General features: G+C 41.1%; 2 protein-coding genes across 3 annotated transcripts; both read right to left on the reverse strand.

Moving 5' to 3' along the window:
• Positions 1-7,466: 7,466 nt before the first annotated feature.
• katnal1 (katanin p60 subunit A-like 1) lies at positions 7,467-17,536 on the reverse strand. Of its 2 annotated transcripts, none has more exons than XM_062537043.1 (11): positions 17,421-17,536; positions 16,539-16,710; positions 16,194-16,354; positions 15,691-15,850; positions 15,083-15,207; positions 13,183-13,288; positions 12,554-12,712; positions 12,160-12,286; positions 11,629-11,763; positions 10,250-10,376; positions 7,467-8,223 (listed from the first exon to the last, which is right to left on the reverse strand). In XM_062537043.1, the coding sequence occupies exons 2-11, from the start codon at positions 16,701-16,703 to the stop codon at positions 8,025-8,027; spliced, it is 1,464 nt and encodes a 487-aa protein (XP_062393027.1). In that variant the 5' UTR covers positions 16,704-16,710; positions 17,421-17,536; the 3' UTR covers positions 7,467-8,024. The 2 variants fall into 2 exon arrangements, with proteins under 2 accessions (XP_062393027.1, XP_062393026.1); XM_062537042.1 differs by lacking the exon at positions 17,421-17,536 and adding an exon at positions 17,099-17,233.
• A 654-nt stretch (positions 17,537-18,190) lies between these two features.
• Positions 18,191-22,573, reverse strand: hmgb1a (high mobility group box 1a). The gene is made up of 5 exons (XM_062537046.1): positions 22,440-22,573; positions 20,253-20,413; positions 20,017-20,162; positions 19,721-19,895; positions 18,191-19,611 (listed from the first exon to the last, which is right to left on the reverse strand). Exons 2-5 carry the CDS (start codon positions 20,397-20,399, stop codon positions 19,459-19,461), a joined length of 621 nt encoding a protein of 206 aa, XP_062393030.1. The 5' UTR covers positions 20,400-20,413; positions 22,440-22,573; the 3' UTR covers positions 18,191-19,458.
• Positions 22,574-24,663: the final 2,090 nt, after the last annotated feature.

The raw sequence follows: 24,663 nt of genomic DNA on the forward strand, positions 1-24,663 counted from the left end.
GGGCCAAGCAGCGAAGCTGCGAGGCAACCCATAGTGATTGTACGTATTCTTATTATTATTATTATTATTATTATTATTACACATTGCCCATTTCCCAGCCAACCATACACTCCAGAGTTCTGAAATTTGGCACACTCATTCAACTTCAAATTTGCCCGAATCTATTAAATTTACAGACAACAAACCCCAAAACTCCAGCGCCACCAACAGGTCAGGCTGAATTTTTCTAAAAGTTACCCAGGTCTCACATTTTGTCCATTTCTTACCAAACTTGTCACACATGACCTTCAGACAAGGCCACTCAAGACTTATCACTTTGTTAATAAATATTCATAAGCGTTTGCCTGTCACAGCCAATCAAAGTTGGTGACGCACCAAAAAACAGCATGTGAACCTATTCTCTATGTAACCAAAGAACCATACAGTAAAAAGTTGGGATATTTGGTACACTTATTCTCCCTAAGCCAATGACCACATACCTCAATTTTCAGACCCCAGAGCCCAAAACTCCAGCGCCACCAACAGGTCAAAATTCATCAATTTTTCAACAACATTAATGCAAATAACTCTAAAATGCTTAGACCTATCAAGCTGAAACTTGCTCAGTACATTAACGCAATAGGTATAGCCCCACCCACCAATTAACAAGACTTTTCCACAAACGCTGTAGCGCCACCAATAGACCAAGGTCAAAACTTTCAAAAAGTTTCACAGGTCAGAGATTTCATCCGATTCTCACCAAACTTGTCACACATGACCTTCAGACAAGGCCACTCAAGACTTATCACTTTGTTAATAAATATTCATAAGCGTTTGCCTGTCACAGCCAATCAAAGTTGGTGACGCACCAAAAAACAGCATGTGAACCTATTCTCTATGTAACCAAAGAACCATACAGTAAAAAGTTGGGATATTTGGTACACTTATTCTCCCTAAGCCAATGACCACATACCTCAATTTTCAGACCCCAGAGCCCAAAACTCCAGCGCCACCAACAGGTCAAAATTCATCAATTTTTCAACAACATTAATGCAAATAACTCTAAAATGCTTAGACCTATCAAGCTGAAACTTGCTCAGTACATTAACGCAATAGGTATAGCCCCACCCACCAATTAACAAGACTTTTCCACAAACGCTGTAGCGCCACCAATAGACCAAGATCAAAACTTTCAAAAAGTTTCACAGGTCAGAGATTTCATCCGATTCTCACCAAAATTTGCACAGACAATCTTCAGACCATGACTTATCATTGCAATGCTTTATGGAACAATTGACGGAAGTGCTCGCCTGTAACAGCCAATCCAATTTGGCGGCGAAGCCGCCACACAGGAAGTGAACCTATATCTCTGCAAGGCTTTCACGTATCAAGACCAAACTTAGAACATGGGCTCAGAACCCAATTAAGAGAAGCCTCAACAACTTTGGTGCCCATTGACAACTGTGGGGGCGCTATAGTAACAGGAAGTAGGCTCATATCTCAGCGATGCTTACACGTATCGAAACCAAACTTGGTATATGGACTTGGGACCCCACCCTGAGGACGTACAATACATTTGGTGCACTCTGACCACTAGGGGCGCTATAATTAGTAAAACTTTCTCGTATCAACACCAAACTTGGTACGTGGACTTGTGAGCACATCCGGAGGACCTTCACTAAATTTGGTGACGTTTGAACACTAGGGGCGCTATAATAAACAACACTTTCACCTATCGACAACAAACTTGGTAAGTGGACTTAGGAACACATCCCAAGGGCACACACACAAAAACAAAAAAAATAGAAATTAATTTTGCCTATTTTCTTCACATCCACTCTCTCTCTGTCTCAAACCCAGACACAAGCACACACACCCTCCTCTATGGTGGTCGAGGGGGGGGGGGTTCCATTTGCACACGCCCACTCTCCCATGTCATGTCTTTTGACCACTAGGGGGGTGCTATAATCACAGGAAGTCAGCTTATTTTTCATTAATGCTTTCATCTCTCTCTCTCTCAAACCCAGACACAAGCACACACACCCTCCTCTATGGTGGTCGTGGGGGGGGGGGGGTTCCATTTGCACGCGCCCACTCTCCCATTTCATGTCTTTTGACCACTAGGGGGGCGCTATAATCACAGGAAGTCAGCTCATTTTTCATTAATGCTTTCATCTCTCTCGCTCTCTAACCCAGACACAAGCACACACACCCTCCTCTATGGTGGTCGTGGGGGGGGGGGGGTTCCATTTGCACACGGCCACTCTCCCATTTCATGTCTTTTGACCACTAGGGGGGTGCTAGAATCACAGGAAGTCAGCTCATTTTTCATTAATGCTTTCATATCTCTCGCTCTCTAACCCAGACACAAGCACACACACCCTCCTCTATGGTGGTCGTGGGGGGGGGGGGTCCATTTGCACATGCCCACTCTCCCATGTCATGTCTTTTGACCACTATGGGGGCGCTATAATCACAGAAAGTCAGCTCATTTTTCAGTAACGCTTTCATCTCTCTCTCTCTCTCTCAAGCCCAGACAAAAGCACACAAATACTCCTCTATGGTGGTCACAGGGGGAGGGGCGGAGGGGGGGTTGTCTTTCCAAATTTCCAAAGCTTGGCCCCCACATTGCTGCTCGCAGCTTTAATACATATTCTTTTTGTATTTCTTTAGCAAGAATAATGTTTTGGTTACAAACAATTTGCTTCAGAGATACAGACATCTGCTGGTATAAGAATATCAGCAGAAGTGATTGGTGGGATTGGTATGGGAAGGATGTCAACGTAATGAGGCTCACTTCCTCAGAATTCTTTATAAAATCAACATGTCTGTTATGCAGTCCAACCCAGCAGTGCACATTAATGACTTAGGGAAAGGGTAATGGCGTATAGCCAAAAGGGACTGGTCTCAATGGAGACAGGCATATCTACTACGAAAACAACTGTGTGTGTGTGTGTGTGTGTGTGTGTGTGAAAGAGAGAGAGAGAGAGAAAGAGCGAGCAGTGTTATGTCACCAGCGCTGGGAAGCCCTGAAGCCTTCGGTGGCTGTTTGTTAATCAACACGGATAACAACCGCCTCCCCACCCCCTAAGGGATATCCTGTATCTGCGCGCGGCCATTGTCATAGCAGAGGGCCGGGCCGGGCTGTCTGCACCTCGTCTCCATACTAAGTGGGGAGCCTGTGTGTTCTCCGCGGCCTGGCCTGGCTCCAGCCACAGCGTGCAAGAGAGAGAGAGAGAGCAGGGGAGTGGAAGGGGCCGACAGGAAGGCAGACGCCAGCGCAGCCAGCCAGTGTGTGGACAGAGGACAGATAGAGGGCTGAGCGAGAGAAATCACAGGAGTCTGTTAATGGTCTGCTGAGAGTTTTGTCAGTGAGGTCGCTCATAGTGCGATAACTGATTTTGCTAAATTCATTTCTGCTCTTGTGTCTTGTTTGATAGGGTTAATGTGTGGAATGCAGCAAACTTCAGTAATACCCACAGTGGTCTAACATGGAAAGCAATAATGCCCATTCAACACAAGACACACTTATACATATCGATATCGTACAAACATACAGATACATAAACAGTTAATTGTCAAGTACAACTACAGGTTTCTTAGTCTAACACATTAATATGTATAAGGCACTGACAAGCTTAGTCTCACACACATTCATTTGGTGTTATTGTTTTGCAGGGTTTCAGACATGATTTCAACAGCTGATGTTAACTATCACATCCGATATGCCAGTAAGTCTTGGGTGTGATGATAACGTTAACAAGAAAATTAGCAAATGATTCCAAACATCTCCTGCTACTTGTGACATAACATGTGCAATCATTTACAAGGCCACGTCTGTTCTGTGGACCTTCAGGTACAATATTAAGTTATTCTGTCTTCCATGTTCAGCAGTTTAGAGTTCTCAAAGACCAAGGGTGGAATCTGTTGTTACAAGAGATGGTTGAAAAAGGGTTCTTAAAGATTTTTGTTTCAACTTAACACTGTACTATCAATGTTTCACATTCACTTAACAAATAAAGGCGTACGTAACACATTCAGCAGGATGCACATATGGGACACATCTCGCTTTATTATCAGTTTCATATTATTGCCATCGTTTTATGAAATCATGATGCCCTAAAGCCAATACATTTCCCATTAATATATCACAATAAGGTATTTAGTCAATAAGACTGTTTTAATCAGTAATTCATTAATATATTTTTTTTACTAATATTTATGCATTCATCCTATCACTGAACTCTGTTGCTCTTCCTCTGTCTCCGAATGTGGAATATGAATTTCAGGAAGTGACATGCTGTCTGGGATGGAAGTGCAGGCATGCATGTGTGAATATACATCAGGACCCAAAAGCCCTTTCATGTGTGAAGGTTCTTTAGGGGTAAATAACCCGACTATCGCGGAACGGAATGTCAGATTGCATCAGCGGCACCGGCCCAGGGGAGACAGAGCAGGGCCCAGAAGAGCGGCGGACCACGTCCGGTGGAGGCCCCACCTAGAACCGAGGGATAGCAGCAGAGGGCTGTGCTCAGAGATAAACATCAACACACATGCTCTGGCAACCAACCCTCTTCCCACTCCCAATCTCCACTTGGCCATGTCCAGACAACGCAAAGTATTTCAGACCTTTCACTTTTCTTGTTGTGAGCCTGATTGCAGATTTGAAAGGGATATCTGTGTTTTTTTTTGTTGTAAAATGACTGCCTCTTTGTGGAAAATAATTATTGTATGTTATCTTGTAAATACACGATGAATGGATCTCTGTCATTACCAGAATGACATCGTCACTGTAGACCCAAAAGCATTTTTACTTTAAGCCTTTAAAGGGTTTCTAATTAACTGTAACACAATTTGTTTTTCTGTAATCATACAGATCGTATACAGCAAAGACAAGCATTATAACGAATTAATGGATGTGTATGCTGGTGTCCATCTTAATTTAATATCATTAGAGTATTAAAATACCTATTGGCTCTGAGCCTGATTTAATCATAAATGACCTTGCTCACAGAAATATGACTTGACAAGGGTAGCAAAATGGATCTTTCTGTTTCATTTCAGATCCTTCAGTTTCAGTTCCATCAGAAAGAGCGACAGAATGGTTGTCACCTGCTGTCTTCATTATAAGCCGCTCTCGCCAAATATATGCTTGAAAAAAAAAAAAAAAGAACATGGACAGGGTCACTCAAGGGGCAAACCCTCTTCCACTGTGCTGAGGGGAGTAAGGGGTGGGAGCGTTTTCCCATGATGTATCTTCAAACTGTTGGTCCTTCCTGATGGCTAAAAATAGATGCATTAGAGGCCCCCGCAAGCAACCCCTTTCTCTGTATACTATTCCAGTTAGATTGACCACACCATTGGAGCAGTGAGGGAAAACGGCAGCCATTACTTCTATTCTTCCATTTTCTCCACTATTCTACCTTTCTCTCTCTCTCTCTCTCTCTCATACACACTCTCGCTCGCACATCAGTTCTGACACACCTCAGTTCCCACATTCTTTTATAGCGCCGACAGACAGAGTTCATTTACGGAAGTGATGTCGACACTGATGAGAGCCCACAGTCTCTCCTCTCACCCGTCATCTCTGAGAGGAACTCCTGTCAAGGGGATCAGAGATGTTCATTCACAAATATCCGCCATTCCAATACATGCACCCAAAACCAATCTCAAGTTTGCGCATCTTCAAACTAATGTACAACCATCTCAGAACCTGTCCATATGTAGCAAAAATCACATGAGGCATTTGGATACAAATGGAGATGTAGAAGTTAAATTGGCGTACACTGTAATTAACAGATGTCCACACAGCATGATCTTCTTCCTGTCCAATAGCATAAACAGATTTATGGTCATTACATGCATGTTCACAGTGTTATTGCATCATGTTCTGTCCAACTGTTCCATTTCTATTCATTTATTGTTAGTTTCTTATTTGTCATCTCTTGGTCCACCTATTTTCTCTCTGTGACACGCACGACTTGCCACCACTCGCTAACAAAAGCTCACACACCTCCATCATTTTGCCCGTAATTTGCTGTTACTCCTTTCTAAATGTCAGCACGGCTGAGTAAGACAGACAGCATGACCAAAACGAGACAAATGGCAGCCCATGGAGGTGTATGTGTGTGTGTGTGTGTGTGTGTGTGTGCGCATGTGTATGTGTAGGCTCACGCAGCGATGACAGCACTAGTGTGACACCGACAGACGGCTGTCCTTCAGAGTGAAGTATCGCCGCAGGCCACCGAGGCATGGGCAGGCTCCCACACTCCCAGCCCTTCCCAGCCCCGGTGGACCGGGCCAGCATCGGGCTTCTGCTGCTCTCAGCAAGCTTTGCCGGCTGAGTCACGCCGGCCGGCCGGTTGGCAGGCAGTCACGAGCAGGCCTCACAGATTACAGCGTGCTCACAGTAGCAAATGTTGGCCATATACTTTTTCTAGATAAAATATTTTAAATGTTACATTTTAATAGATTCATTTTTTTTCATCCTAGGAGTAGTCTTTGTTCTAAGCCTTAACTCAGTATTAAAAAAGAGAATATTCATTTACCTGCATAGGCCAAAGTAAGTCTTTTAATGTATTATTAAAATAATACATACAGATGAATTTTAAAAAAAAGGGTCAATTGTGTTTATGACGTGTTAGGCAGAACCAAATTAAAACTTTTGGTTTTTGGGTCTGCTTATTGGTCTCAGTTCTGATTCTTTCATTCTACTTTTTCTCCAAGTGAGAGAGGATCTGTCTTTGTAGTACTGCAATTGCCTTGGAGGCCGAGGCAGTTGCTTATGGGGGGTCTATGTTCCTCACAGACAAATATGCTCTTTTCACTCCTGGAAACTATGAGAGTATTTCTGTGTGCTTTAATCAGCTATTTTGAGTCCTACTTCAGGCAACATTTATTCAAAGGACTGATTATTTAAACATGAAAAGAGAATTTCAAAGCCTCGAAATAGCTGTTAAATAGACTCATTGTTCATGTCATTGCACCCGGTCATACGGCGATGAAAAATGGCTAATGTAATTTTAGGGTCAAGTTCAAGTCTGGTCACATTAAGAAGTACCCAGACATAGACACATATATACCTGAAAGAACATACAGACTTCAGTAATGGGTTAAATCTTATGCTAAATAAAATGAAACCATTTTCCACACAAGACATGCATCAGTTCAGATATAGGTGTAGGTGTGTACCTCAGTTGCCCGGGTCAGCAATTTTAAGAAAGGAACTGAAAAACAATCCAGCAATTACTCAGAAAAACACGGTTGTTTGTGCCATGACTGGCATGTCTAGCACTACTACGCCATGAGACCTCAAGTTCAAGTTCAAGTTCAAGTTTATCGTCATGTACTCAGAAAAAATAATTTATAAGCCACGAAATTCATTGTGCTCAAACCTGATCGCTTTATGATAACTCAGTAAAAAAAGGTGAAGAAATACCTAGAAAACCAACCTAGACAAATGAGACAGAAACACTTTGATTATTAAGATGAACATTTTAATGACAGCTTTTGTAAAATTGTATTGTACCTTAACATTTCCGTACCAGCACTTTTCCCCTGTACATTCGTTACATACAACACACATATTGTAGACACACACACACACACACACACACACACACACACACACATTCACATCATGACACATGACATTACCTGACATTAAGTGAGAATGACATGTGGCAAACACACCCACACACACACCTCAACATCACACATTCTCACAGCCTATCAGACTATTTCAAGTGAGTGCAATACCAGCACTAGTGCATTTTTAAGTAAAGGGTGCTCACCGATATGAGTTCGCACCACTTTCGACATAAAAGAAAAAACAAGACCTAAAACACAGGATCCATTCCTCAAATGTCATTCTAAAACACCCTTCTACAGCATTTCTGAACACTAAACAGTTTCAAGTATTCGCCCTGGTAACGCTAGACGACAGGGCTCAGGAATGATTAGGTCATCCAGTGGTGTCCCACCCTCGGTTCTTCATACCCTCTCTACTCTCCTCTCTTCTTCTTCTTCTTCCTCTTCCTCCTCCACTACACAGATCCAAACTCCGACATCCAGGACTCGTACTTCTCCAGGTCGGCGGAGGAGACGGACTTGGAGATCTTCTTGAGCGTGAGCTCAAAGTCCTCCATGGTGACGGGCATCTGCAGCTCGTCCTTGGGGAGCGCGCGGATCTCCTCGGGGCTCAGGCCCTGGATCCGACGCCGCATGGCCATCATCGCCGCGTCCCTGGGAGGTCAAACACACACAGCAGCTCCTGTTAGAGACGTATCATCATGGAAGGAGAGGTGCAAACACACACCAAAGTCCAGGTGCAGGCAACTAGGTTTAAAGTTTAGTTAGAGAGAGAGAGAGATGCTGCACACTCCGAGTTATAAGTCCGTTTTTTAATAAAGCGGTAGCGTTTCGGCCTTTTTGGCTTTCTTCAGATCGCTTAACGAGATGTATTATGGCTGACCAGAGATAAGACACTGCTACTTTATATCAAAGGCATCCAACATGTGACTTGATTTATTTAAACTCGAGGAATCATTGAGAGCTTGGCCCTCATTTACAATATTGAGCAGGTGGGAAGTACAACAACAACGTTGGCTGTTGAGAAATTTGTGTATTGTCTTTGGCTATTGGGTTACTAAAGGACAGCTGCTTTATTGTTTTCTCCTCTATAAAGCTTTTACAAGCACACTGTTGCATTGATTGCTTTTTCAGTAAAGCACGACGGAGTCCTGTGAACCCACCCAACACTCACACACACACAGTTACGTAATAATCAAAGGCATGTTTGTGGAATCAGGAATGGCAATGGCAGGAAGCCATCTGACAAAATCACTATGCAGAAAAACAATCACAAACTTAGGCGTTTTACTGGAACTACACCAGAATTGAAGGACAGGCAGTACACAAACACATCCTGTCCAACTTCACAAAGCAGACGAAGACAAAAGCACAACCAATTAAAACAGGACCGGTCTGTTCGATCCTTATATCTTGATGTACAGAAATATCAACACTGGTATTACAGCAGCCATGCAGTCGATCTGTGTTAGCTTAATATATAATACTAATTATATCTGATCGGGGATGGGCAGTATTTATGACACATGCATTTAAAGTTCGTATTTCAAATACAAAATAGTATTTCGCGATTTATATTTTATTGGGTTGAAGACAATGGCTTCATATTTTGCATCAAAATACTTTATAGATGTGTAGTTTTGTACTTTACAAAACAGTGAATGTAGCCCCTGACTGGTGCTACATTCAAACTGGTGCCAAACTTCTTGTGATCAGAATACTGAGCTTCAGGAAGATGATCCAGCGCAAGATGAGTAACATGTAGGTTGTTCACATACATAATACACTCGCTCTCACACCAACCAAGCTTCTTAAGAAGTCTAATCATCCAATCAGAGCACATGACACCAGTTATGTGATTGCCATGCAGTATTGCTCAAAAGGTTGTCCCATGTGCTACCTAAAGCAACACAATGAAAAACAACATCACATTTATCCCTCTTGACCTCAAATATAATACCAATTAGCACTTACAGGGTACCCAGTTACTTAAAAACCAACTAAAAGGGTCATGATTCTTCCTGATCAACAGTGTTACACTTCAGACCTAGGAAATCTGGGCATACATGAACAATATTGCTACACTTAAAATTAGGGTATTTGATATTATGTTTTAAAAAACATTTAGTTAATGCAGGAAGGGTATCGCGCCAATTACTCTGGGCCTTGCGGGTGCGTTAGTTCTAGGTACTGAAGGTCAATGAGGGAAGAAGAGAACTCGCACACCATTCTTTACCGTTGCAGAAGATCAGTTGTTTAATCCATCCTAAAAAATAAAGTGAAAAAAGTGCTACCGAGTAGTTTCACTCGGTAGCACTTTTTTCACTTTATTTTTTGGGATGGATTAAACAACTTGAATTGATACTGTCTGCCAATTAAATATTACAATAAATTCTAAATAATATGAACAATCAACAATACATTATAGTCTCATTACACAAATCCAGTGAGACAAGACCATTATTTATTTTTTTTTGAATGAACAGCCATACTGAACAATGTAATAATCACTAGGAGTTTCAACTGGAAATTGGATTTTGGATTGGAGTTTCTGTCATTTCACAGCAATGCCTCTGAAGTGCTGTACTTAATTTCTTCCATTTCAGAGTTCTTTGCACTTTACTTAACAGTCCAATGTGATGGACGTATTACATGTTCCAGGGGGGACTGACTGACTGACCTGCAGACGTTGGTGATGTCTGCTCCGGAGTAGCCCTCAATCTTCTCAGCGATGAGGGCCAGATCGACGTCGGGCGCCACCTCCACCTCCCTCAGGCTGATGCGCAGCAGTTCGGCACGGCCCTTCGCTGGAGGAACACACCACACCATAGTCACAGGCGCCCACACACACACACACACATGGCCCCCACAATGTGTCATCGGCACGCAGTCACGAGCCACTACACGAGTGGTGGTGAGGGTGAGGGGGATGTGTCATGGCTGAATACATTATTACTGTGTGTGTGTGTGTGAGTGTGTGAAGGCTATGTGTTGTGTGCTGTCCATCTGTGTGGGTGAACGTTCACGCCACATTATGGCCACGTGTGGTATTGTTGTGGTAAGTGGTGTTCAGCAATACCAAATGGGAGGTACTAGCAGAGAAAAAAACATTTGGTGGTATTGCACTTTGGCTACTCTCTGGTTAAAGTTTGGCTGATTTATACATGTATTTCTATTTATTTATTTAAGCATGAACGGAACTATTTAAAGGCAAACTGAAGAAGTAATGTCTCTTTATGCTTTTAATTAAACAAAACTTAATTGAAATTCACACAACCTTGTGTATCTAGAAGAAAGTCACCTGTTTTGAAAAATTACAAACCCACCGCTGCTACTCAGAGCCAAAATTTCATCCTGGGCATTTTGAAAGTAATATGATTACTCTTAAGAAATGCAGATATCTAATATAGCAACTATTCTTGAGAATGTTGGTATTCCTAACCGTTGTAGTGAAAGCAGGCCAGTGTTTGACAACCTCCTTACAGTCATCACATGAAAAAGTGTAGTATGTGTGAACTGCTGCCTTTAGTGAAAATGAGGCAATAGCATGTTTTTTTTCCTTTCCAGAAGTCGCTGTCATCTGGCAAACGAAGCTTTTGGTGCCTTTGTCCTTCTGGGTTGGAGTGTTGCCTGTAGTTACTGTCTCACTTCTGTTCTGAAATGCTAGCACAACCATGTTGGCCTTGGAGAGAGAACCAGAGCACAGGACGCCATGGCAACATGATGTGAAAGCTCAGAGAAGGAACGGTCTCCCTTGATGCTTTGTCACACAACAACAGTTTGTGATATGGGTGACCTTTCAACAGGTTAATCTCACAATCACTATAACTTCATCTCCAACCTGCTGGATGTTGGGTGAATTTGTTTTGATTCTCTGTGACCTCATTCGCACCAGGGCAGAACGATCTGATCTATCTGATCTATATCTTCACATCTCTAATGCCAGGTATGGTGAATGACCCATAACAATGCTACAGTGAGAAGTTACATTTTTGTAATCTGCATTTAGGCTAATCCTGCAGTAATGAGTCCTCTTGGGATTTGTGAATGTGCACAGACCTGTGGGCAGAGAAATGTAGATCCTCTTCTCCAGCCGACGTCTCAGCGCCTCATCGATGTCCCAGGGGAAATTGGTAGCAGCCAGTACCATCACCATCTTAGAGGGATCGTCATTCTCCACTGCTCCACCAACCCCTGTGCAAGAGAGCAGTGACATCTTTGTAAGATACAGTGCCATTCCTCTGAACTGAGACTGGCTAAAGTTTACAATGAAATCTAGAGTGGACAGTTGAGGTTATTCCTTTCTATAGAGATGATAAAAACCTGAGGATGAACATACAGTATGAGGGGTTAAAACGTGAGGATGAACATGTTATGGTGAAGTGTCAAGTGTAGTTGGGGAACATTACAGTTTTCTAAATGTGATACACATGATGAAGATAAAGGTAAAGCTGTTTACAATTTTAGTGGAAGAAGTGAAATTGTGGAATTGGTCTGAAGTAACTGTGAGGTCGGTAAAAGCAGTTTCTCTGATCTCTGAGCGATTTCACTTCCTCTGATTAGCGCTTTTACTTCCTCTGTCTGGCTCACCGTCCATCTGCACCAGGAGCTCAGACTTCACTCGGCGACTCGCCTCGTGCTCATCCGATGTTCCCCGTCTCCCACAAATCGAGTCGATCTCGTCAATGAAGATTGTACTGGGGGCATAGAACCTTGCCTGTTAAAAAAAAGATTTTAAAGGTTTCAGAATCTACCCATATGTGTGATTTTCATTATTCTTATGCCCAATTCACACCAAAGATTCCCGACACGACGAGACCGAGTTGCAGCGGTGTCAATTAGAAGTTGCACATAGTTGCAAGCCGTCGCAGAGCATTCAACATGTTTAATTGCAGTTGCAAGGTTTTAGAACGTTGCGTCTCGTCTCGTCTCGTCGGGACTCTTTGGTCTGAACCCCACTTTAGAGGCGCTCACACAGACTCACCATGTCAAAGAGCAGTCGGACCAGTTTCTCTGACTCGCCGCGGTACTTGGAGGTGAGGGTGGAGGGAGAGATGTTGAAGAACGTGGTGCCACATTCTGTGGCAACAGCTTTGGCAAGCATAGTCTTCCCTGTGCCAGGAGGGCCCACCATCAACACTCCCTGCAGCACAACACACAAACACACACACACAAACACACGCACACACACGCCATGCTGTTCACAATCTGATCACAGCACCATATGGCAGTGATTGCAAGACTGAATAATCATGGTATTGACTGAACCACATTATTATACAACAAAAATATTTTTTTACTGAGACAAATACTTTGTGCATTGCAAAAGAACACTAGAATATCTAAATAAATAAATAATTTAAAAAGATAAGTACATCAGGTCATGAGAAATTAAAGCATCTATATATCACAAATCATGTTAGCTTCAACCATTGGACTACATCATAGTGCCACCCACTGGTTTGAAATGGTAGTGCTGGTGATATGTGAGTATTGCTTCCATGATGTCATCTGCCTGATCAATGTGCACAAATGCTTGTGGCACATACATGTGTGAATATCTAATAGGTAATTTCATTTCTAAGGTAAACATTATTTTTAAAAGGCAATGACCTTCCAAGGCCGCCGAATGCCCTTGAAGAAATCTGGCATCCACATGGGCAACACCACTGCCTCTCTCAGCAGCTTCTTGGCATCCTCCAGATCGGCTATGTCATCCCTGCAGAAGAAAGAGAGGGAGCAAACGAGAGTGTGAGAGAGAGAGAGAAAATAAAAAAGAAACGAGGGGAAGCGAGAGAGAGAGAGAGAGAGAGAGAGAGAGAGAAAGAGAGACAGAGAGAGAGCGAGAGAGAGAGAGAGAGAGGGAGAGAGAGAGAGAGGGGAAAAAAAGAGACCATCACACAACAGATTGTGCGACTCTCAGTCGTCATGAGTCATCTCCAGCACCTCACCTCTCGGGCATCTGTCCCTCCGCACTCCAACAGACCACTAATCAGACGCCCTCACAATCTACAATCACAGCCAGACGAGCAGCAGACACACACAAGAGCCGAGGAGTCGCCATTATTTATGACGCTGTGGTGCTCTCTGCAATTCATTATTCCACTACGATAAAGATAATGTGCCTCAATTCTCATTAAGCAGCCGCTACGCCCAGGGCACCAACAAAGTCTCACTGCACAGTTGGTGGGGTGGGAGAAGGGCAATTGCCATTGCCATGATGTCCACTCCTGCAACTCAAGATTATAGTATGTGGGATAACAGTTATGTAGCATGTAGGAATGAAAAGGTAGGGAATATTATCAATCATTACTATGGTTATCATATCATGCCTTCTCAACCAGTCAGTGAGTTTGTGCAGTATGGTCAAATAAAACAATGGTGAGTATAACTGAAAGGTCTTTTTTTTGACATTTGGAAATGATTAGGCCTAAATTGCTAGCCCCACCCACCTAGTTCTCCTTTCACGGAGATACTAGTATGGACCATTATTCCATAATAATATTTATCAATATTCCATCAAATCCCAAAAAGGTCAGGCGACGAGAAGAGTTGACGCGATAATTTTGAAATTGAAAGTGGCGGTGGTAAACGGTAGTAGCAACCCCTGCACACATCTACAATTGCAGTTAGAAGAATGTGTACATTTATGTACAGCACAGGGAGGCCTACATACATTGTATCTTGACTACTGCTTTTGTCCGTTTCAGTCTCGGTTTTACCTAGCTCAAGTTGCTGCAGCCAACAGCTACCAGGTAGCTAAAGGGCTACACTCTGGGGGCATGTTCATGAGCCAATTTGGCCAGTTTTAAAATAATTTCCATAATAATAAAACTCACACAGATATAAACAATAAAATCTCACATGGAACTAAGATGTAGGCTACCTAAGATATTGTGCAGGTTAATCAGTTTCTTTTTTAATCTACCTTTCATGCATTGTATTGCTTTTTAACTTTTCCATTGCTTGTGTTCTTTCGATATCTGGGGTGCCTTCCTCTTGGTATAATAATACTTCTATAGCAGTGAGGGTGTCAGGCACTATGGGTGTAACCATAAAGCAGTGCTTACATTTGATATGACGCTGAGATTAAACATGGCCCTTTTTGTCTTTGTGATGGCATGTGACCTAGTTTACACAGAGCTTTGATTTTGTAGTGATATTGTGAGGACTGCATAGGCATATAATTGCTCCCACATATTGTGTGAGCACTGCAGAGGCAAATGATGAAATGTGCTATTACCTCTGCCAAGGAGGTTATGTTTTCATTAGGGTTTGTTTGTCTGTTTGTTTGTTCGCAAGATAACTCCAAAAGTTATGGATGGATTTCGATGAAATTTTCAGGGAAGGTCTGAAATTACCCAAGGAAGAAACGATTTTTGGGGAGTGATCCGTATCACTGTCTGGATCCATGACACGGTTATGTTTTCGCTTGGCGGAGGTTTGCGTTATCTGAGTGCTTTTCTAGTTTGTGGTGCAAATGGAAAAATACAAAGTGGAGAGAATCAATTACCAGTTGATATTAGGATTCCTTGAAATAATGTCCCTTTCAAGTGCATCCACCAAGTCACTGTCATAGCCTGTACCATCAAACTTCTTCAGCTCTCCTTCACCACCTTCTTGGCCACTCTTTTTTCCCTGAAATTATCAACAGTAAAAGAAGATACTCAAAGGTGATCATCTTATCAAGGTCTACCAACTCTGCACTTTAATATATCTAGACTATGTTCTCTTGAGGTTCCTTAAACAACACTAAAGACAACACTTTTTTGTATCTTAAAACAATGTTCCCAAAATCATTACAGTGGTTCATCAACTCATAACAGGGTAAACGGCACTTCTGCATTTGCTTCGCGGCCCTCTATCGGCAATAACCGCACTATGTAAGTTTACCAAATTGTGTAGCGGTTCTGTAGTACGATGGAATGAGACATAATAAACTACAAATTTGACTTGCTTCAATGTCGCAATACATCATACTTTCATAAAATCATACAACATACTCTACCTTGTCTGTGGACATCGTTATTTGCTGGATAAACAAATAGCGCTCGTGTGACAGAGGAAAAGTGCTTTAGTGTTGCTTTAACAATAAGCCTTGAAGACGTTAGATTGCATTACCTTTTCATCTTTGGCTTTTGTGCCTCGTCCATTGCGGGGTGACTTGTCGGTTTTGGGATTCACTTGCCCCCTAACCACTGGGCCCTTGTGCTGCATTGCTGGGGAGTCCTTTTTCTGAGGCTTTGCTCCACTATTGGGACGCTTCACCTGACTTGGTGCTCTGGGAATAAGAGAAAAGCAAGGCACAGGCCATTTATTGGCATTCGGTACCAAGCTGTGAAGTGTGTACTCACTAGACATTCATTTGTATTTCCCTGGCCACTGATCTGGTAGCACTGCTAAAAGTTCAAAGTTCAAAGTTTATTGTCATGTACTCATAAAAAGCATTTATAACTAATGCAATTCCTTGTGCTCAAGTGTCAATTCAACTACAGAAATAAATTCAATATTAAACAAACCAGCAGTGTTTTGTCTGGCATTAGTACTGGCATCTGTGTTGTATTTGACTCCTTCAGCAAAAGCTAGAAGGGCTTGTGTCTATCAGATGAGATGAGGTATTTTACCTGTGTTCTGCCGGGGTAGGGGGCGGCCATACTGCAGGGTCCTGAGGGGCTTCCTCTGGCAGGAAGTTAGAGCAGTCTACTGGCTTGTCCACCTTAAAACTTTCCAAAGTGTTGACAATACTCCTCACATACCTGTATTCTTCCTCCAATTCCACGCGTACCTAAATTCAAAGAGCAGGCTGTAGGTATTTGGTCTTTAATTTATCCTATTGCATACCAATGACAACATGCCTTTTCAGAGGTTATATTTCTCAAATTATTTACATGATTAATTCTAAAATTAAAAAAACAAACATCAATACGTCATAAAAATCACAATTTTTGAATTGGTTGGGGCTGTTCCACCTGCTGCCATTTGGCCTTGAGTGATGGATCTCTCTGCGACTGACAGTATTTCTCGATTTGCTGTATCACACCTTGATAGTAGACCATGGACGAATCATAGTTACCGAGAAGAGCGTACTCTCGACCCTTTTTAGCGTTGTCATATATCTCTGCCAACTCCGCCATGGCTTTACTATGAAGAAAATGTTTACATTCAAATACTGCATGACATGACAGGCTACAATATTTAGGCTTTAACAGACGGAGACCAGAACAGTCGAGGAATCGCTGTCCTAGCAAGCGATATTCAACTTTGTTAATTGAACTTATAGTATCAGAGACACAATAAATCTGTCCATTCCTGCTAAAGTTAAACCATCTGCTAGGCAGACACACACTGCTAATTAAATTAGCTTCATGCAAAATGAAGGGTAACGTTAACGTACATGCTACATTTAACAATCAGGCGTGCAACGAAGTGCTTATAAATAACATTAGACTATCGTTAATGTGACAGATAAAAACAAGTTTTAAAAGGCGAGCTGTAGCCCATGTGGAATATGAGTGGTGGTGGTGTTTACCTGACAATTCATTCATAAATTACAAACCCATATCTAGCTAACAGCAAACGCAGTTCAAAAACCCGTACTTGTAGTTCATCATAGGCCGATAGACTATGCCCTCTATCGGTGAAGATCATTACAAGGAACAACAATACCCATCGAGCTCATGCCAAAATAAAATACCACCGTTGCGATTTAGGCCACACAGACAACAAAACGTAACTGACGCGACTCTAAAAAAAACATCTCTTCACTGGTCTCAAACGTGATAAATAATGGATGTATTAACCGAAGTTAATCAACACGACATTACACTTCTGCTCACGGCTATATTTCTCACCTTATCTCAGCGGGACTGTATTAATTTACTTCTCTGTCCTCCTTTGCGTGGTGGTGTTACCATGGCCGCAGAGAGGAAGCGGAGGAGGCGTGGCGTGAGGAAGAGGCGGGTGGGTGGTACCAGAGCCCGTCTATTCTCTGGTGGTACTTTGGCTGGACCATAGGGCTGGACCCTAGAGGAGGTGGTTGGAAGTTTGCAACTTCATGTCATCACTTTTCTGATGATCGGTCATGATCATTGCTAGACTGTAACATTTTACTTGCCTGTAACCACTGAGGATATTTATGGAGTTAAAAACTTGTTTATTTTTACTCGTCGGTACTTTGGGGTTAACTGTAACCATTTTCTCAGATATCGATGGATTTGTATTTTCTGAGGCTGTTGAATGGTGCACAGGTGGCCTGTTGATTTAAATGGTGAACAGGTGGCCTGTTGATTTGGTGCGTTTAAAACGGCCTAAAAAATGGTTACAGTTAACCCCAAAGTGCCTACTCTTCAAATGCCCCTGTAGTGATTCTCACATATCCTTATTGGTTGATAGACCTTATTTTAAGCACTTTAAATGTAGAACTGATCCTCTACAAACACGTTGTTTAAAACTTAATACATATGTTAATCTGCAGTGTTATCACTACAATCCTCAAAGTAATCTCTGAAAGTCACTTTTCAGGTCTACTAGGTTAGTGCGAAAGGGCCAATGTAAGTTACCTTCCAATAAAACAGATTCAAGCAAGAACACACATTATGAAAAGAAGTCACACACATCTAAGTCAATTTACACATTTATTTTAAGTTGCATACAGATATGTGAACATTGCTACATGGAAGGAACTACTCTTGACCAGTAGGTGGCATGCTAAGCTTTTTTTCCCCAACTGTAGTGAGAATAAGTGAACAGCAGGTGGCTCATGTTAGATGCAGCCCAGGTTTAAAATATTAACTTGAGGGGGCATAGTACAGTTCTCCTTGGCCTCATAGTTTTCAAGTGAAATGTAGCCCATATATAACTTTTTACAGCTGCTCACCAAGTAAACCAGTTGACTACATTTGATCTGTTAAGGCTAAATATTTAGTCAAGACGCCTGAACTACAATATGTTCATACTGCACAAGTAATATTCTTTCACCACATTCCTAAATGATATGGCCTTTTATTCTGCAGATCATATCTGGATCACTAGTGGGTCTGACATTGCTACTCTTAAAAATAAATTACAGACAAAAACATATTTCACACAGTGCTTTTTATAGTATTTGACAACCAAAACAATCAGTGCCACCACTTGGAACTGAATGGAGGTCACACTTGAACTGCAACACTAATTTTGAAACTTCAGTTTACTGACAGTTTATGCAATTGATATCTTTTCCTGTAATATTAATATTCTTTCTAAGTATGCATGACTCATGTTAATCAGAATTTATTAATGTCAACTAGTAATCACTAATAAATGATATATCTATGCATCAATGAGATAAACTGTCAATAGTGACACATTATTTCCTTATTAAAAAAAAGTTTATTGACGTCAAAGCATGTCAATGTCAACAACCACAGCTGCAATTTTTCTTACTGTTGCAATTACAGTGGTATTCAAAGTACAGTAAAAGAACTTTATGATACAGCATTTAATGATAATTCATAATTTTAATTATAAAAAATAAAACACAAAAACATTAGGGTAAAAACTGCTACCCAAAATGAAACTAGGATGTGTGCTGGGCACCATAATGAACTCCACTGACTAAGCCAATTTTACAATCCCCATTAACTGTACCACGGAAGGATAGTGGCTTGGGAGCTACCACTAAGAAAATAAAAAAGAGGAAAAATACAAACACAGATGACACTTTTTCGTAGTGTTAACTATACAAAAAGGAAAAAAGAAACTGTACAGCTTAAAAACATACCATATACACAGCCTTATTTTTTTGTTGTGTTTTTTTTTTACTTTTTTGTCATAAGTGAAATGTTTACAGGGGGTTAACTGCTTTATAAACAAGACTGAACTCTATTATGAACTATATATGTAACTGATCTACTCATCATCCTCTTCATCATCGTCATCATCATCATCGTCGTCATCATCATCGTCGTCATCGTCATCGTCCTTTTGGTCAACTTTGGCTGGAGCTTTTGCAGCTGCTGCTCCCATCTTGCCCCCCTTACCTTGGCGATATGCTGCAATGTCCTTAAATGAGACAATTCATGGATAGATTAAGTTTCAGAAATGTTACAGTCCTTGTAATAAAAAACATCCCATAATAATTATAACATGGATGGCATTATCATGTACATACCTTCTCATACTTCTCCTTCAGTTTGGCAGCCTTCTTCTCATATGGCTGTTTATCCTCAGCTAATGTCTTATTCCACATCTCTCCCATCCTCTTAGCAACATCACCAATTGACAGGCCAGGAGTTTCTGCTTTGACCTTGGGTCGAAACTCCGCACAGAAAATGAAAAAGGCAGACCTAAAAGATAACAGATAAAACCACGAACATTCAGTCTTAGTACATGACGGACCACAGACGACTTCCCTATTCTAATTACTCTATTCCCATTCTATATTCCCAATCTATTTAAGTGACTTACGGAGGCCTTTTGGGGGCATTGGGATCCTTAAACCTCCTCTTCTTCTCTCCTTTTGGTGGGATGTAGTTCTTCATCTCCCGCTCATAGCGGACCTTGTCTTGTTTGGCCATATCTTCAAATTTACCTTTCTCTTTGGCTGACATTGTCTGGGGAAAAAAATCTCTGTTAACACAACTGATCAATTTTCTTCATGAGTTATTGTTAATCATTCCATTTAATTGATGGAACAAATTTACCTTCCATCGCTCAGAACACTTCTTGGAGAACTCGGCGAAATTGACCGAAGCCTCAGGATGTTTTTTCTTGTGTTCCTCTCGGCAGGTCTGGACGAAGTAGGCATATGAGGACATCTTGCCCCTGGGCTTCGTTGGATCTTTACCCATCTTTCTTCCTTTATCTGTAAAAAGTAAGTTTACTTCAATGAGGTGCAACTTGTGAGGTGTAGGATGACGCCATTGCAGCTTCAGTTGAGTTCATGATTATATTTTATTCCTAATCCTATCACAATTCTTACACGGTTCCTAGACTAGGGATATGCAATTAATAAATTCCCCGTGGAAAATAATCGATTGCCAAACTCTTAGGATTAGACTCCACTATGGATGCTCTAACCAAAATGTTACGAGCCATATATGCATTTCCAAATAATTTAAAAGACATCGTGATAATTAAAGCGATTACGCAATTGTTGTAGCTACTCATTACGGTACACGAGACCAATTTTGACAGTAGGATGCATAGATTAGACTACTCTCATAGCATACCGTTAGCGGAGCCCTGAGCTACATTACACCGTGCATCCAACCACCATTGTAACTTTTACTACAGCCGAAATGTTTCCTATTCCTTGCTTTCAAAGATAATAACGCGGAAACGTATTTCACATAGTGCTTTAACTTCACTAGTTGACACGTCAAGGGCGTAACTTTTGAGTATAATTGTTTGCGCTGTCAAATAACAATTTTCGCGATTAAAATGAGGCTACAAGGTTATATTCGAACGTTTACGTTACTACTAACCTCAACTCAAAAGTGTCCAAAAATATTTTTTTTTAGCTTGCTACCTCCCTCTTTTGTAATCCACAATGACACAAAAATGGCGAAAGGTGATTATCTTAACATTCCAAAGACAATCTAACACAAAAACATGGACTTGTTATATTCTTTACGATATATGGGGCAATCGTATAGACTACCACTGTACTAATGGCGCATAACGTTAACATAGGCTTTCCGTGGAAAAGGAGGTCAACAACGACAGCAATATTTCTTCTTCCATTTTGTGAGAAAGCCTTCTTCATGAAAGAAAGTCCCCCTCAAATGTCTCCACCCGCCTTCCTGTTCGCTTTTTAAATCGACAAATATGTCAAGAAAGCCCGTCTACTTGACAATTTTCTTCTTCGGAAATCCCTATGCACTACCCCGGTGTATAGTAATACACTGAGCCTGTACTGTGTCTATGTACGGGCTGTATTGAGTTAGTTTGCTATGTGCTTGGAATGGCCGCTTGTCTTCATCTACCAGCACAGGGAATATGGCTCCTTCTCTTTGTGTCAATGCACAGCCATTACACTGCACGCAATAGAGGGCAGAGCGACCGCGATACCACATATTTTCAAAAGGATTTTTCGGGCATTATTCGATGTCGAAAAAATACAGAGATATATGGATTGCAACTAGAAAAGATGGAAAATGTATTTTCCAGGACTAGTTTGTTCATTTACACGTTCGTTATGGTAGAAAACACGGCTTGAAAAAGTTGAACCGAACTGCGCTTGTCAACCAGTCTTTGTAACGGGCTCAGCCTTGTTTCCTATGCAAGTAGTCAGCCATTACAGTAAAGCGCAGATACTGAGGTAATTTTTTACCAATTTATCATCGGGTTATTTGACACCCTAACAGTGTATATGTACATAGACATAACATGCATCTCCTTAAATAATACTTATATTTTCTCATGGTATGCCGTATATTTCTCAAGATTTCTTGTCCTCGCATGACAGGCATCTCCAGGCTCTCGCAATGCACTGCAATGGCTAATGTTACTGTATCTAGCAAAGAGCCTAGCCTAGCCACCATAGACCTTGTTTGTACGCATTTAGCCAGTTGTCCGAAACACATTTTAAGTCGAGTAGTTTCATGGTAACTCATTTGCAGTGATGACATCATTGTAAACGGCACATTCTGAGAAATACATGTGTTGTCTCCTAGAAAGGTATGCATATAATGTCACCAAATCTGTTTTTGTCAAATAATATTAATATTAGCTTAATGCTACTGACATTAATGTAATCATGAGATGACACATTTAAACATAACTGACATTTTAACATCTTAATATAATGACTGCATTACAATTATTTTCTGTAAAAATCATTGTTTTACTTAACTATGAACACTTTCTAATTTCATTCAGACACCTACCGCTGGCTTGTACTGGTTCAGTGTGATGCAATGGCTGTATGTGGAGGCAGTGGCGATACGCAGTCTCCTCTCTGAGCTCTCAAAGCTGTAACATTACTCTCCGTACGATTGCTCCTCTATTGGTTACCGCCAAGTCTTGCGCTCATCTGATTCGACACGGGTTTTCCATTGTCCTAATAACACGCACTATCTGATTGGCTTTCTTTAATGAAACGTCACTAGAGTTTTAAATGGCGGGTTGATATGAAAACTCTCCCTGTACTCGGCTTTAGAAGTGCTGCTGGAAGACTGTACTGAGTTTGCAATGGTTTGCTATAGTATTGGATTCACTGTGTGTAGTGGCGTAGGCTGTGGAATGAATGAGGGTATGTGCAGTTGTACTATGGAGCAGGAATACCTACTAGCGATGAGAAGACATTGATTTCAGGTGCATGTAGAGAAACACCTCAACTTCATAACTGTAGTAATCATATTTTTTCCCCAAAATTACCCAGTATGTATATATTTTAATGAATACTGAATTTTCCAAGAATACAATGAAAAATTGTTTTAGACAAACCTAAACATCTAAGAAAAGTATCTGATAAAAGGAGTTACTTACATGTGCAGAAACCATTCTGCAATAGCTTAAGGCGACTTAGTGCATGGCTGTGATGGATATTTTGGCTCCATAACTGTGCAGTCAGTCAGGAGAGCCCTTGCCTATTTCTATTGACTCATATTAGGCTACTTCTTGATGATAAATGTACATTTGTTTAATACATTAAATTATTATTGGAGACTGGAAAATATTTAGAAGATGGGTAAATCAGTTTTACGTCTATTTGAGACATTTTGTTCCCTTGAAACTCCCATATGTCCAGACCTTGGCTATAATCACTTAGCATAAAGATTATATGTGTAGCCTATGCAAATGTCCTAAAGATGACTATCAGTATCTTAAAATGGTTTTGATACAGTTGCTTAAAATTAAATTGGCTTAGGCCTTTAGGCCTACTTTAGCCAATGGTGCATGTGCAATTTAGAGTCAAGTTAACACAATACAGGAAGTCCCCTTTTCATCAGTTTTCAATGTAGCTTGCCCATATTGCACTAAGGGGGTACCCAAAGAAGAGGAACAACAGGGTTAGGCGGTGTTCTGGGCGTGCATCCGCAATGTCAGACTCCATTCTCTGTTTTGTAAGTCAATATAACATCAAAATGAAGCTTTTACTTTACATCATGTCTTTATTTTAAAGGTAGGCCAAGACTATACACGGAACCTTGGTTCCAACATTTGGGGCTCAGTTGCCTGCAAGCTTTAGGCCTATATTAGGCCTATTTTCAATACATCCCCCAAATGTCTAGGCTACATCTTTACCCACACCCACATCACTGGCTGAACATTAATCAATAATTAGCCTACCAGTCAAAGGTGAAGACTGGCATGGATAAACTTGTTTGTCAGTGGTGCTCAAGTTAGTGATCTGTGCAGACCTATAGACCTGTGCAGACCTATGTGCATAACCAGTTTCAGTACCCTATATACTGTGTGACACCCCTACCAATAATCCCATTGATATAGTGCTGCCCAGTCTCTCTCTATCCTGAATCCCATGCATACACACACACACAGACACAGACACATTTGAATTCTTTAGTTTAATCAACCAATCAAATTTCTTACAGAAAGGGTTCAAATATTCTCAGAGATTATATCTTTGACAGCCAACATTAAGCATTGCATATGCCGTGCAGCAAGACTGCCTTTCAAAAGTGATTTGGAGCAGAATTTCGCATACAACAAACAAACGAACAAAAACAGACACACACACACACACACACACACACAAACACACACACAAACAAACAATGCACACGCATATTCAAATGGAGTCATCAACAGCTTAATTGATCTCTATTTCAGTTATGCTCTCTGTTCGTATTCATGTGTTAGGTGTTGATATCCTACATATGGTCTCAATATCGAACGCACCATATTCTGTTATAATCATGAGATCTAATCAACAAGGTAGCAAAGCATATGGCTAAAGTGAATTGACATTTTTCCAAATTCACTAAAGAAAGAAACATTTCAGTATATATCCAATTAAAGCTTGTTAACCATTTAATTAATGAGCTTTAGATGGGCTTAATATTATGATTATGCACCAACTAAACATACTTGACAAAAATACGCGCCCATTAAGATATCTCCGACTTTGTATCTTTGAAAAACACACCT

The sequence above is a fragment of the Sardina pilchardus genome, chromosome 5, assembly GCF_963854185.1.
Source record: "Sardina pilchardus chromosome 5, fSarPil1.1, whole genome shotgun sequence".
Taxonomy (NCBI): Eukaryota; Metazoa; Chordata; class Actinopteri; order Clupeiformes; family Clupeidae; genus Sardina; species Sardina pilchardus.

Excerpts from the sequence above, each read along its gene's own strand:
- katnal1 (XM_062537043.1), bottom strand. The coding sequence starts at position 16,703 with ATGGCGGAGTTGGCAGAGATATATGACAACGCTAAAAAGGGTCGAGAG. Across the intron at positions 16,355-16,538 it reads TCAAGGCCAAATGGCAGCAG|GTACGCGTGGAATTGGAGGA; the intron begins GTGGAACAGCCC and ends CTTTGAATTTAG. Across the intron at positions 8,224-10,249 it reads GACATCACCAACGTCTGCAG|GGACGCGGCGATGATGGCCA; the intron begins GTCAGTCAGTCA and ends TTGACCTCCCAG.
- hmgb1a (XM_062537046.1), bottom strand. The coding sequence starts at position 20,399 with ATGGGTAAAGATCCAACGAAGCCCAGGGGCAAGATGTCCTCATATGCC. Across the intron at positions 19,896-20,016 it reads AATGCCCCCAAAAGGCCTCC|GTCTGCCTTTTTCATTTTCT; the intron begins GTAAGTCACTTA and ends GTTATCTTTTAG. Across the intron at positions 19,612-19,720 it reads TGAAGGAGAAGTATGAGAAG|GACATTGCAGCATATCGCCA; the intron begins GTATGTACATGA and ends GTCTCATTTAAG.